General features: G+C 36.8%; 1 protein-coding gene across 4 annotated transcripts in view; it reads left to right on the forward strand.

Moving 5' to 3' along the window:
* Positions 1–15,545, forward strand: part of GPCPD1 (glycerophosphocholine phosphodiesterase 1) — a 42,986-nt gene that overhangs the window by 4,917 nt on the left and 22,524 nt on the right. For all 4 annotated transcript variants that reach the window (XM_015621032.2, XM_015621033.3, XM_015621031.3 and 1 more), the window contains 4 exons: positions 3,566–3,651; positions 7,073–7,157; positions 8,075–8,168; positions 14,533–14,608. In XM_015621032.2, coding sequence (XP_015476518.1) covers positions 3,603–3,651; positions 7,073–7,157; positions 8,075–8,168; positions 14,533–14,608 — 304 coding nt within the window. In that variant the 5' untranslated portion in view covers positions 3,566–3,602. Of the gene's footprint in view, positions 1–3,565; positions 3,652–7,072; positions 7,158–8,074; positions 8,169–14,532; positions 14,609–15,545 lie in introns of those variants that run through there.

Genomic DNA, 15,545 nt, shown 5'->3' on the forward strand with positions numbered 1-15,545 from the left:
AGACCTGTAAACCAGAGAGTTCAAATTAACTTCAAGATTTGAATTAATAAATTAAGTCCCTGTCCTGATATTTGGTCTTCCAATCCAATCTTCCAATATTTTGGTCTTCTCCATCCTCTATGATATTTATTACCTCATTTTAGAGGAAATCTATGATACTTTGGGACACTTTAATAGTTGATTGTGTTATATCATCTTTTCTTTCTTACCTGCATTTTCTAGAAGTTCTCTTTTAGAACTCCCTGGAGGGCAGAGTTTGTATTTCCTATTCTTCCTATTAATGTTTCATGTTGGGTTTTTTTTTATATTTTTTTGTGTGTTTTTTGTTATTTTTTTTGTAAAGTGCTGATAATTCTCTACCTGTGTGATACACTGTCCCCATGAAGAAAGCTGAGATTCAAGTGTTACTGCTTTCTTGGATGTGGTTGTAGTCTATAAAAGCTGACCAAAGAGAGGAAGGAAGTGTAACGTAGGAAGAGAATTGTTTGCACCCACATTAGCACCTGGATGCCTGTTGCTGCAGCAGATGTGAATTCAGCTTTATTACTTTTGGACTCAGAAATTGTTTAAAAAGGGTCGTTGTTTCTAGTTTGTAAACTGCTCAATCAGTTTTATTAATATTTGCTGATCAGGAAGTGTTTATCATGTTTAATGTAACTGTTCTAATTTGCTTCAGTTCCTGTAAGCAGTTATGACATGACCCCTCTGAGCTGAGGATTCTTTGCATTCTCCTAAAAATCCATCATTACAGGAGTGGGGAGCAAAAGAGGATTTTGTTAATTCTTTGCCAGCTTCTTTGGTTAAGCCGTACTGAAAATTTGAAGGAGGGAACATCACGTTTGAAAGTTGCCTGACACTTAGAGGTCAGAGGATTTGATTGCTGAAGCTTGCCATTCCCTTTTGGGAATTAAATTATTTTCTCTTTTCAGGAACCATCAGCAACTAGATAGCTAAACTTAAGCTGGTTTTTTTATTCCTTCCCCCAAAATAAAATGTTTTTTGTATCATGTCTTGAAAGCACAGACTTCTCTTATAAGTGCATTATAATATACCAATAATAGCCTTGATTCCTTAACAAAAAGCAAACCTGATTTTTCCTTGCTGTGTGTTTGCATTCAGTGCTCTGCTAGAAAATACATTTTTTTCAGAATGAGGGCTGGTACTTTGATCCTAAATACAAGTGCAATACCTGTACCCGCAGTTCTGCTAGAAAAAAACATGCCCTTGCTTGGTGAAGTGGAATTTTTGTTTTCTTCATATACATCCCTTAGGTAGCTTGAGTATTTTTTTGATATAAAATGCATTTTTGGTAGAATTTTGGCAATTTTACAAAGGCAGTATCAAAATCCTGTTACCACTGGCTACTGCTATATAGAAAAGTAAAATTATTTTTACTAGGCAGTTTAGAAAAGCCCATACCTGTCTTCCAAGTAGGTACATAGAATTTTTGCAAGATTGGCTAAAAGCTTTTATAGACTTAGGAGGATTTTGGATGATTCTCTACGAACATTTGGGTAGCTAGTTCATTTGCAGTAGGACACATGCTGGGTTTTGTGAAGTTTAAATTTGAGTTGTTGCATTTGCTTTGGAAACAGTTGTTGGTTTGGTGGGGTTTTGTTTTGGTTTGGTTTTTTTGCAAGCCAAAAGCATGTTCTTGTTTTGGGGAACTTTGTGGACTTTTGCAAGGCATTTTTTTCCTACTTCATTTCCCCTTTGGCTCCTCTTCAATTAAAGGCTGTCAAAGCAAGGGCATTTAATGAACACAGCCAAGCTCCTGACTACTCGGTGTCATCATAAATACACACAAGTAATTTATATTCTCTGCATTACACTGAGATTTTTTTTATCATATTAGACTAGTTTTGTGAATCCAGTCTTAGTTCCAGTACTGAAATGTGCTGTGCTTCTCTGTCTATAAATAACTGCTGAAAACAAGTGCTAGAATGTGTCACTTAGCATACACACGGCTAACGATACACACAGCTAATGATACGCACGTGAGAAAGTTCCCAAAGGGTGTGCCCTTCCTGGAATTCCTGTTTATCAGCTGTGCTTATTTCTAGCCTCAGTAGTCTGGGATTTTATCATTTGCAGAATGATAAAATTTGTGAAAGACAAATGCAGAAACCTTCATATTTCTACTATTTTTTTGCTCTCATTTTACTACTGAAAAGTCATCCTCCTGGACTTGGAGAGGGAAAATAAGGGAGGAGAAAAGGAATGTAAAGGCAGCTACAGTTACAGTAGGAATAGAGGAGGAAACTTAAAAATGAGAAGAGGAGGAGGAGGATATCCAGAAGAAACAGTTCTGAGGGTTCAATACTTGCAATAACGTTGTAAATGCCCACAAGGAATGAGGTTTGATGATGAGTTTTTTTCCCCCCCCTCCTGTTTGGTATCTGACTATCTTTTGCTTTCAAGGCATGTTTAACTGTCCTGTGCCCTTTGGAGTCAAGGGCTTCCCCTTGTAGTAGTAGAGCTAAGGAAAGGCACAATTTTTTCAGTGTTGTTAGTTCTTCCTGATGTTGTTATTAAAGTATTGCTGACCAAGATTGTACTGAAATGAAGTGCTATTTGTCTTGTTCAAAAATAGCAATAGTAACATTCGATTTCCTTGGTTTAAAAAAAAACCTAACAAAACACACACAGAACTAAAAGCCTCCCACAGTGATGTAAAGAACTGGATTAATTGAAACCATTGCAGAATCTATTCTGCACATAATTAGTCCAATTATTTTGTTGCCTATGTCCAGATGGATACACTTGGGTGATGACAATCTAGCAACGTCCATAGGTGGACTTTACTATGACTGCTGCTTTTGTAAATAATATGAAAGGATGTGATACATCAGTAGTGTTTCTGCTGTAATGGTGCAAGTGGGGTTCTGCCAGTTTGTTTTCAGTCAAAGTGTTGTGTATGGGAGGAGAAAATTGAGGCAGTGTCAATCTTGCAGCTGCTGTCCTGGCTGAAGGCAGTCCCTTCCTGCTGGGCTGCTTTGAAGACTGCTTGGTGCTTCCAGTTGCTACTGGTGCTTCCTGTGAAAGCCTGGAAGTAGGGGAGCAGAGTCTGCAGTGATGGACAAGTGACAGCAGAGAGCTGCCATCTGTTATGGGTTGTTCCCCTTTTCCTTCAAGCTGCTTCTCTGTGAAGACTTCCTTGTGCTTTGTAGAGGATGCTGAAGAATAGCACAGATGAGACAGAAGTTACTGTTTGCCAAGGGTCATAATCTTAAATCTCTTAAAACCTTTCAGTGGCCTCCTTGGAAGCAAAGTTAGTCAAAAAGAGAGTTTTGAAAAATCACAGCTGAAGACTGATAAATGCTGCAGGATACTGATACTTGCATATGATATTTGATTTAATAGTGTTCTTCTTGTGCCAGTGTTTCAGCTGGATGCTGTTTTCTGGGTCTGCAGCCACTTTTAAAGAGCTACTGCTCACTCAAACAGTATTATCACAAGTGGCTTACTTCCCTCTAAGTGGTGGGATTTCTGTTTCCTCTTACTTAGAACAGCAACAAATGCATTGATGGTTCCTCAAAGTAGTATCTTTTTCTTCCCACTATAGGAGATTTCAACTATCCCAAGACAGAAGTTCTGCAGAAATGACCTCTTGTCAAGTCACTTTTGAAGTAAGAGGCTCATCAGCACCAGGTACTCAAATCATGCTTTCTCCTTTTTGTATGGTTGGTGTAGGAGAAATATATATATAAAAGAGGAGTGTTTAAAGGCTGTCTCATCTGTTTTCCTCAGAGATAAAAGAACAGGTCAGTTCAAGTATGAAAATGATAAATAATTGTAAAATATATTAAGACATTTCACCTACAAATCTGAAAATGAGAGTTGGGAAATAAATTTTACTTCTTTCTCCAAACAAGAATTTCATAATGTGCTAGAGGTTTTGATGCTAACTGAAATGGTCACAATTGGCTTAAAATCTTCTCTTTAGTATCTTTTTATTCCATGGAAACAAGCATTTGTATTCTGAACTATGATATTTAGGCATGCACTGAAGTGTTTGTTCTGTTTTTCATTCTCTCTGCATCCCTGTGGAAAGTTCTCACAAGATGTGACAGAAGTTACAGACAGAAAGAACATGAAACTTAATTTAGTATTCTGTCTATGCCAAAAAAAAAAAAAAAAAAGTGTAAAATAACTTCTGTAATCCAAATGAGGAACACAAGGTATCACATCAGGTAGAACATGAAGATCTGGTGTTGATAAATTGTGCATATTACGTTGACCTTCATCTTCAGAAACTTGGAAAGAAGGAATTGTGGTTTAACCACAGCTTGAGGTCCACACAACTGCTCCCAGACGTGTTTCTTCCAACTTCTTGTGTACCCCCAGCCCCCTCTCTGGTGGGGAGAGAACAAAAAAAGCCTTGATGCTGTAAGCACTGCCCAGAAGTTACTGAAATATCCCTCTGTTATCTGCACTGCTTCCAGGACAAATTCAAAACATAGCCCCTACTAGCTGTTGTGAAGAAAATTAACTCTACCCCAGCCAAAAACCAGCACAGAAGTTACACCAGAAAAGGAATTTGTGGTTGCCTAACAGAAACAGATGAATGTGGAAGCAGATTGACAAAATTCCTGTGCCAGGCTAATGCCAGATGGCAGAAGTGTCTCCTGTAGCTGGCGGGGAAGAAAATGATAAAAACATTTTACAGGTTTTGATGTCTGCCCTGTGTTAAACCTCTCCTGTGTTTCTCCCTCATGATTTGGGATTTGGGAACTGAAAACTTATACTCAGTATCATCATAAATCTGTTAATAAGGGGTAGAGTTTTTTATAGCATTCTGGAGAAAATGTTAAAATTTTAAAATTCAATGACCTCAGCTCAGGACTGGTGTAGCTGTACCATGGAGTATTGCAAGCTATGCTCTCTTTGTCCTGCTTACACTGTTGCTTCCACAGCTGTGATGGCAGTGTCACTAGCAAAGCTGACTTTGGATGTATAACTTCTTCTTGTACTGATAATATCTGCAATGGAAAGTAGGATTAGTGAGAGCTAGATCCTGCCTCAGTGGTTGTTCATGAAGAATTGTCTGGAAATACAGCATAAAGAGATGACACAAAAGGGCAGTTCTGCTTATGACAATATTGATATTGTTGTTTTTTTTTGTTACTGTTGTTGGATCAGTGAGGCTGTTGAAAGCTTTGAGTTGGTATAGAAGGCTTAGATCAACCTTCTTTGCAGTAGCTGAATGAACTCTGCCTGGAGCAGCCTTGAATTCCATGGCAAGGAGAGGGGAGAAGCTGAGGACCCTAAGCTTGAAACAAACCCAGCCCAAGTCCCACTGTGTTCAGAATTGTCTCTGGGAAGGCAGTTTGTCATGCATTTCACTTTGGATTTACTGGAATAATTAAAGGCAGTGTTTTACAAATCCTAATTTGGCCTCAGTGTAGTTGTTGTAGGGAGTTAAGGGGTGGCTGCACATCCTGTTCAAGCATTGCCTTACTGAGTGAGAGGTGGTCACACATTTGTTTAAAATAAGAGCCCAGAGAACTATTCCAGCTGGCACCTACTGAGAGGAATATAATTAGATGGCACTTCAAATGTTGGCTGTGTGTACACAAAGACGTATTAAGTACTGCTGTTTTAAATTTTAGCTTCTTTTTAATATCTCCACATAGAAATTCTACCTTTGTGGTGTTCAGCTGGTCTTCCCTCCCTGCTTTATCTCCTCCCTGCAAAAAAAAAAAAGCAAACCATCATGTGCCTCAGGATAGGGTGAAAAAGGGAAAGCACCTGACATAGGCAATTGCATACTAAATATACTCCTAATGCAGATTTTTGTATGCTTACAGTGAGCATCCAGAAAACTTGGGCTTCTTTTTTTTTAATGAATTGCAGCAATTTTTTTTTTCCCAAAAAAATGACTGAAGTTCAAGGTGTTATGTGAAATTACTTCAATAAGCTGCTTTCAGAGAAAAATTGTCTTACTTTCTGTAGACATTTTCCAATCCCTGGGTCTGCAGAGGTTTCTTTCATAAACAGGCCTGGTGGTATCCCTTATTAGTTTAACTGGAGAAAAAAGACACAATTTTAGAGACATAAAGAATCCTCAAAACTGTAACTGTATACTTTGAAGTGTCATCTGTGATGTGTGGCTTAGGAAAAGGTAGTGTACACTTGTTGCATACAGTTTGTCTACTTTGTATCTTGGGATTACTGTGTCTCCCACACTGTTCACTTTGAGAACAGGAGGCAAGTCGGAGATGCTTGTATCATTCTTTTGTGGTGCCTAACTGTACTTTAAGACTCCATTTTTTCTCATTCTGCATCAGCTTTTTATTATGTCTAAAAATCTTGTTGAAACCCTGTAAAAGCAAAATACTAATTTGTTCTTTCCCTTAGTATTCATCATTGTTGTTCTGACAGTCAGATACATGTAGGTTTTATATTAAAAACAAGGGTATGCTGCAGTGGTCACTTTGGGATATCCCAAAATTAAATATACTGTTATGACCTTTTGAGTTCTGTATGTATGTATGCATTAAGATAAGGGTGACAATTTCATGTGGGTTTTTTGTGTAAGAATGTTTTGTTATGTTTTGATGTCCAGTAAAAACTGAAAGCATAGCAGCAAAGTTAACTTTATTTCTCTTGAGAGTCAAATTAATTTGGTATGTTGCCTTGGGAATAATGCTGTTTGTGCTGTCTAAATTGTTGGTATGTATTTGAAGGAATGTGGACATACATTAACAAATACAAAGTATCTAGGAAAATAATTGTGTTTTCTTGAGATTAAACATTTTAATGTGAAAATTTGCCTGCTCTATTCCCAGAGATGTTTTGAACAATATTACTTAACATCAGTTTGGAAGCCAACTCTTTCAAGGGCTGGGGTTGTGAGAAGTCCCTCTCTCAGGTCCTTGGGATAGTGAAGAAAATGCTGTTGTGGTTTTGGGTGGGTTAAGATTCCTTTCTGGACAGGAGGGATTTTAGATGAATGATTCTGGTGTATATATTTAAAATACTTGAAAGCTTGACTGTGGCTGTACTTTTTAATGCCATCTAGCCTGGAATAATGATGATTATGGGTTTTTTTCCTGTTTGGATTTTTTAGGAGAGGTTTTTGCAATATGTGGGAGCTGCAGTGCTTTGGGAAATTGGAATCCCCAAGCTGCGGTGGTCCTCCAGACTGAGGATATGTAAGTTGGTTGTGATTTTTGGTTTTCTTTGGGGGATTTTTTTTTTCTTTTTTTTTTTTTCCCACTTGTTCCATTTGAAGTAGCTGTAATTCTGGAGCAACGAATTTATTCTGACTTTTGAGTTTGTAAACTCTTGAGCTGCATGTACTATTAGTAGAACTCCAGAATTCCTTGTGTTGCCCTTGAGCACTTTGAATGCTTAAGGATATGATTAAGAAAATACAAAATTTGGGTGTACTTTTTCTAGTTATAGATGATGCTTCTGCTGTTGTAGCTGACATTTCAATAGTGTAGCTGTAGATACTTGGGGTAAGAAACTGCTTTGAGGCAATTCTCAGTCCCATGGCTGTGCAGCAGATTATAGGAGATGTACAGGATGGAAAGAAAGTAAAGACTATATTACTGTGCTAGAAGGTGATGGGGAGGAGATTATTTAAACAGAGTTGCATTAAAATTCTTAAGGAGGGGGAGATGTGTGTATAAGCATGAGTGTATGTAAAGAAAGTTTAAATGTAGTGGAAGAGTTCAGTAGTTTCTTAAAATAGTGCCAGCTTATAGCAGCTCTGTGATGCAGGAAATTAGGGTTTGCAGGCTGTGTTTGTAATTCTCAGTGACTTGCTCTGTGATCTTGGATGAGTCTCTGAACCACTTCATCGTGTTTTCCCCATCTGTTCAATGGGGATGAGAATTCTTGCTCTCTTAGAGCACTTCGGATCTGTCAATCAAAAAGTTCAGTTCCAGTTCTAAGTACATCTCATATTCTGTGCATGTTTGGCTAAGGTACTTTGTAATAGCTTTCCTTGCAACAGTACACTAGACTTTATTTTAGAATATTACTTAGACATGTGTCTGAGGTAGCTGTTAGGCTGTATTTTGAAACTTTTTTTTTGGTTGGTTGTTTTTTTTTTTCTCTACAGGACATCTGAGAAAATATGGAAAGCTACTGTAGAGCTTCCTAGAGGAATTCCTGTTCAGTATCGGTATTTTAAAGGATACTTTCTAGAACCTAAGGTATGTACAATCTTTTTTACTTTAAGTTGGCTCATCCCTAGAAAAATTCCCATAATAGAAAAAAAAAAAAAAGATTTCCTGAGTTAAACGTGAGGTTTTTTTAGAAATAAGTCCTGAATTGCAACATGTGAAACATTAAAACATTTGTGGAAATACTAACAGTTCACTTCTGGAAATACATGACCATGTGCTGTTAACTTTAATTATATTCTCTTCTTTCTTTTGCCAGTGTTAGTATTCTAAAAATTTCAGTGGTAAAGAAATCCCTGACATTATTATAAAGCTTAAATAACATGGTGAAGTTCTCATAGTTAGAATTGAATATGGATTTCAGCAGGGCATGGCTCTCAGGTGATCTGTGGAAGGAATGTGATAGTATGTGACATCTGTAGTGTCCATTCTATATTATAGGGTGGAAGCAATTGACAGTATGAGAAAAATGGTTAGTGTAGGAGGTGCACTAAAATTTTTAAAAAAATTCAAGATTTGTTTTTGTGAAGCATGAGAAGTATTAACCAGATTTTGTGCTGCATATTTAATGTAAGTTAATCTCTTGAAGTGAAAAGGTAAAACAAGGGATGAGGCATACCATGGTTTTCTGTATGTTTGTATATAGGTATTTGCACAACTTGGAGGGAAAAAAAACACTCAAGAGACAGAGACAGATATGTTTTTACAGGTATTGATGTCAAAGTTGCATATGACCTGAAGTTACATAAATTAGAGTTTAATGTATGTGGCAGTGTACTGGTTTGCAGACTTTGCACTAGGGCAGGGGGAAGTTGTTCAGATGGGATGAGGCTGCATCCAGGAAAAATCTGGGCTGAGTTGGGAAAATAAGCAGCTACTCTTGAACTGTTTTTCATAATAACAAGTAATAACCTTAAGAAATTTAATGCTGCTTTTGCTTTCTTATTTTATTAATATCCTGTAGCTATTCACCCTGGGCTTTAGTTCCTCATTGAAACTGGGATTATGAAGGCTGTAGCTAAGTGTGCAAAGGAGTTACAGAACCATCTCATCAATACCTTTTAAAAATTTCAAATTACTGTCAAGAGCATGTAAGTTTTTGTCAGCCTTTTTTCACTAAAAAGAAAATATTTGATGGAGGTATGATTTCAGTGAAGGATACTAATTTCAAATGAAACACAGTTCTGTTTTTTTCATTACAGCATGTGAAATAGTCCAGTCAGAAACTGGTATTTAAATTGATACTTGGAGGCAAAAGAAGGGAAGACCAGTAATAGATTTCTTTTGCTGAGGTCAAACTGAGGCCAAAAGTAGATTAATTCTTACAGCTCAGCAGCTCTGATGGGACTCCTACATTTTTATTTTTTTTTTGTAAATGCCCCTAAGTTTAAATGTAAGCAATAGCACACTTGATAAATCAGAGTTAGTGAGCAGAGGCTGAGCCATAGACAGCAGACAATACAATTACTGTTTTACCATTTGCAAAAGTTTACCCTCTGTATTGGTGAGTGTGTTTCTTTGAGTAGGTGCTCTGTATCGTGCACACTTTATGCACCGTGTGATGCAGAGTCTGCCAAGGTAAGTATGAATTTTATGCAATACCAGCATAAAGAGCTTCTAAATGTAAAGAGCAGGAGAAAAGGAAACCACCCTACAAAACAAAGTATGTGAATTCCTGGGTACAGGGTTATCAGCTTAGTGATATCTGGCTTGTACCTGTTAAATGCACAGGACTTTACTTCTTATAAAATAAAGGCTTTTGAAGAAAAGAAATCCAGGTACAATGTTTTCTTCCTCTTTTTGTAAACCTCTTGAAGAACAATGAAAAAGAAACAGGATTATTGTATAGTGCAATTATTATGGTATAGTGCAAATGAAGCAGTACATGGAGCACTTTAGCATTAAGGAAATGATGATAAGGAAAAAATACTTTTAAGTTAAATTTTTCTGCATACTTTTATGTCAGAATTTATTTCATTAGGCATTGCATGTGATTAATCTAAATTTGACAAGCTGGCAATATATGATCTCTGACACTTCATTTATTATGTCAATTTTATATTTAGTAAAATAAGTGTAATCTTAGCTATACGTTCAAGTCTGAGTATACGAATTTGGCATCACATAAGTAATAAATCATGCTGATGACAGATCCACCTGAAGTTACTCTTCCCTTCTGCAGCATCTGCACCTGTGAAGGTGCTTGAGTTGGACATGGTGGCAAAGATGGGGGTGATAAACGTCTACACAGAGAAATGGTAGTTCCTAGAGCACCTGTAGTAGTGCTACAGCCTAGATTTGAAAATAGATAGAATAATTGACATTTCATTAAAAAAAAAGTGAAGTCTTTTTCTCACCTCCCTTTAAGAAGTGTAATTTGATCCTGAAATTTTTTTACTTGAAGGAAAGGATGATGTAATGGAAAGTCTTGTTTGTAGTGAGGCATATTGGTGTTAACGTAATTGTGGTTATGTAAATAGAGCAGGTTTTTTTTTTAAATACTCAATATATTGAAATTTGTAGAATTTTTGCATGAATACAAATATATATACAAAGAACATTTTACTATAAAATTGGTGTCAAGTCTTGGCTCCTGCATATCAAAAGATTTTACTGCATTGCAACCATTTTTATCTTAAGCATTTAAAAAGAAAAATAAATACACACACTTGGATAAAAAAAGACAGTAAATTAAACTATTTTGCTCAAGGTTTTTCTTTCCTTGAACAAAGTTTGGTATCAGTGAGCTTCCAGTGAGGATCTTCCTGGGTTTCATTCTACATTCCCTTGTTTGTGGCAGGGGCAGAGGTGGTGGGTTATGAGGGAATTTGTGTGAGGCACACCAAAACTCCCTTGGCTGGAATTTGTCTTCTGTATATCTTATGTTTTAGAAGAATCATTTTACATGCACTGTTTGCATGATGCTTATTTGAAAACCTTAGTAAGGAACACACCTTATTCTGTTCAGCTGTGTTCTGTATTTGCTTTTAAAACTGTAAATAAGCGTGCAAGTTCAGGGTTACTTCTTTCAAGGCAAATGTGAAATAACTAAGCTATCTGTGCATGTAGCAGGACCTTAAAAACTGGATTGGAGGACATGTTTCACACTTTCTGCTTAATTACAGAGGTTTCAAATGAGAGTTAAATTTACTTTTTTTAAAGTGCAAGTAAAGAAATCCATTTAGTGCCTGGACTGTAGTAATAAAGGTGAAAATTAGACCTAGATTTAGTAAACATTGCCTTAGAAAAGCTTTTTGTAGGTTAAGAACCCATGGTTATCATTATAGTAACGAAGACATTATTATCTACTGAGATAGCAGATTGTGTGTGAAACTGTTACTGGAAATACTGGAGCTATAAAATCTTCACTGAGCTCAGCATTTCCTGCCAGGTGACTTTTATGTGATGCTGCCTTGCAAATTAGATATGGTGGCTGAATGGCTTTAATTATTCAGTTTAGTGCTTAATTATTGTCTTCTACATGGTATAGAAATCCAGAGAGATTTTGGTCAGAGATGCAGCTTTAGCAATTAAGTCTAATTTAGCTGCTTCATATTATTGAAGTAGATTATAATTCTTGAAACATAGTTTTAATTAGCAAAGTGCACTTGGATAAATGTGTTTGTGTGGCATTTTTAAGATTTGGTTGGAGTTTTCCCCCTGCTCTAATGTCTACTTATAGTGTTGCTTTAAAACAGGAACTTTGGAACTGATCTCCTAAATTACCATTGAAACATCCACAGTAGTGTTTTCATTATTTAATTGTATTGTATTTAATTGTCCCAGGCAGTTCATGCAGATGGTGCATCTGCTTTGAACCTCTGAACCATTATGCTAGACAGGCATTTTACCCTTCATTTCTAAAGTGTCTAATGACTGCTGCGGAGGGAGGTCCCATCTTCTCATAATGGAAAAGGATTTGCTTTTCAAACGAAGTTCTTGAATGTCCTTTAAAAGCTTTAAAATTGCATCAGATGTTCAGCTAATCAAGATCAAGCAACATAATGTTTGTGTTGGCTTTTAAAAAAATCTGTGTATTAGTAGAAAAGGATCCACAGTGCCACTTACCTCAGTGTATTGCTCGTGAGATGCTTGATGTGACTTTTGAATCGATGCCCTTTTAAGACTGTCCTCTAGAAACTCTCCTTTTAGGCAACATTACCATACTATTAATATTGATGACACATCATTTAGTTCTGCTGCTCAGCTGGGCTGCTTTTCAGATGTGGTCAGTATATGCCACGGAAATTACATTACTATTTTGACCTGATTGTAACAATGGTTTCTGTTACATGTAATTAAAATGTTTTTTAAATGCCTGTAAACTCAGAGATAGTCTGAACAGGGATTGAGAGGGTTCTTAGTGATGTCTGTGCCTGTTCTCTAATCAATTGCCCTTTTTTTCCAGGTAGCTTTGCTTGGCTCTTCTTAGTGTGGAAAGTGTTGAGGGTTCCTGGGATTAAATGCACAATCAGTCCCTTGTATTTCTTTCAGGAGAGGAAATTGTGCTGAATGTATCCAGCATGGTGTCCTTATTGTTGGGATAATGTTATTCAAATTCATTCATCATTTTAGAACCTAAGTTTAGAATGGACAGTTACAGTAGTGTAAGAAATAAATTGGTATTTTCATACAATACAGTGAGGGGTTTTACAAGGAAAATCCCTTTGCTTACCTTTTGAAGAAAACATCTTAATCCATGTTAGGAAGATCTGCATTGCCCAGGTTCATGGACTAAATTTGTGCACGTATTTGTGGGAGCTGCTGTCGGAGATCTTGCATGCCTGTGTGGTGGGAGTAAATGGCAGCCTCCCTGCAGACAAACATGGTTTGCAGCTTTAAAAACTGTCATTGTGACAGGCAAATGCCACTGTGCTGTGAAAGAAAGCAAAGAAACTTCTCATTATTTACTTTTCTAGAAATCATAAGTGTGGTCATTGTGGCAGCAGTGAGAAGCTGGGAGCTAAAACTGCCCCGTAACAGGAAAAACTGGAAGCAGTAATATAATTTGATTTATATTTTACATGCATTCAGTCTTTAAAACATAAGTAAGCATATTTTACGTGTTTTTTTTCTGACATGACCTTTAAGTGTGGGTGCCTCTGAACTCGTTAGGGGCACTGCTTTAGCTGAGACTCACAGAGCAAACCTGTCCTAATGAGTACTTGTGAAATGTTTGGTGTTTGCTGTTAACTCACCCAAAGGCATGGGAGGTTAAATGTGGTCAGTGTATGTCAGGAAATTCCATCTGCATGTGAGGAATTTGTTAGGTGAGCTGTAATGGAACAGAGCATTATGGTCCTGTGTAATTATACTGCTGGGTTTGAAGCTTGTCTGGATGTCCCTGTGGATCTGAAATCTGTTTAAACAAGAACCTGAAGTCCTGGGATAAGCTGGCATTGAAGTTTCCATTATTCCAGTCAATAATAGCAGATTTTTTGGAAATAAGAGTTACTTAGGCCCCAAAACATCAGAATGACAAATTGCAGCTATTTGACAGTGTTTTTTACATCTGATAGTATCAACTGTGCCATGCTAGGGGAAACTTCTCATGGTGACTGAACTGGGAATCAGCCATGTTCTCTCTTGTGGTTACCTAAAAGCTTTTACCTAGAAAGCTATTTCAAAGTTAAATTGTTCTGAAAGAAGAGATTGTGTTACTGTTCTGGTTATCTGAGTCTTGACTGTGTTTGTCAACAAATGTCTTCTTTTGGTGGACAATATTTCTTTTTAATGAAAGAATTTAATTTATCCTGCTCCAGCTGGAATAGACTGCAGGCTCTTCATTGCTGGCTGATTGGATCAATTATTTATGTTTTAATTAGATGGTAAATAATTTGCTTTCCAGTACCACAACTAAAATAACTGTGTTTTATAGTCTTCCAATTTAGTAAGGCAGATTTTGAAGGAGAACCCACCCCTGCAACTGCTATATGCATGAGTAGATGCTGAGTGCTGTTTGGAATTAGAGATGTGGGGTATGTTTTTCATAAGCTGTTGCTGTAGCTTGAGAGCAAAGTGAGCACTCTTAATGAGCTCAGAGATTTTTTTTGTGTCAGAAGGAAACGAAAGTAGTCCAGCAGAGTATCTGTTAGCAGTAAAGGTTTAATGATTCCATGTAACTTCTCTGCCATGTCAGACTGTCACAAGTTTTGTCATGTGTATTCACAACACATCAGAGTCATCAGCAGTTGCAGGGGTAAGAAGCCTCATCTGTTTTCTTTATTTCTCCTTCAGTCTCTCTCTCTCTGTTCCCCTCTCTTTCTTCTTCTCCTTCTTCTGTTACTGCCTTAAATCTCTAAGTTTAGTTCACAACCATTCCAAACAGCTTCATGGGTACAAAGTCAGATCTAACAAAAGAAATTATTGCAGACATTTAACTTTTAAATTACAGACTATCGATGGTCCCTGCGAAGTCATAGTTCACACGTGGGAGACTCATCTACAACCACGATCAATTACCCCTTTAGGTATGGGCATCAACTGCATCTGTTTGAGGCATATGCATAAGATTGCTGATATGCTGCACACTGGTTTAGAGGGATTGATAGCTATAGTTTTAAAATACTTAAATTTATTAATGTGTGGGAGGTATAGACTTTTCTTTGCACAACATGGGCCTTACTCTCAAAATATCTATGTATATATACATAAGTGGCTTCAAAATGGAGTGGATGTGAAATTCTTTGCTGTCATCCTTAAGATTACGTGGGTTGTTTTTTTATTAATTTGGAATTGTAATAATTTTCTGTAAGTTTTATTCTTTGAGACTAAGGATCCATATTATATTTTTTAAAGAAAAGGGGGGGGAGGGTGTGAAGTCACTGCTGCTTTTATTTAAGTACTGTTTAATTAGTAAAATTTTAAACCAAAAATGTTTAATTAGGCTTCTTTAAGTAAATGGATTAATGGAAATAGAAACATGAATGGACTTATTTACCCGGCAATTTAACAGAAATGTATTTTACTGAAAGAAAGGGTGGCATGCAGACTTGCATATAAGTTACTAATGCTTTTCTGAACAGGGAAAAAGTTTGGGGTTTAAGAGTGACTGAAATAACCTTTGAATGTAGCTTGTAGTTTAGATCTCTTATGCTGCTATGGCATGTTTTATGCACTGTCTTTTCTAGCACATGAAAAATATTATTTTCTCCACAGTTAGAAGTTCACATTTGTTAAGAAACTTTCTAATTATTTGGAAAAATGTCTTTCAGAAGGGTGGTATGAAGCAAACTGTTTGTTAGTCATTAGTAGTACCATGATCACATTCTGTTCTCCCTTTGCCTTTTTTTTTTTTTAATTTCAGTTGAATTAGTAGTATTTCTATTCTTGTAAGAAGGTTATTTCTGTATTTGTCAGTAACTGATAAGCAGCCTACCCTCTGCTAGGGCCTAGACTTTATCTTCA

Source organism: Parus major, chromosome 3 (genome assembly GCF_001522545.3).
Source record: "Parus major isolate Abel chromosome 3, Parus_major1.1, whole genome shotgun sequence".
NCBI lineage: Eukaryota > Metazoa > Chordata > Aves > Passeriformes > Paridae > Parus > Parus major.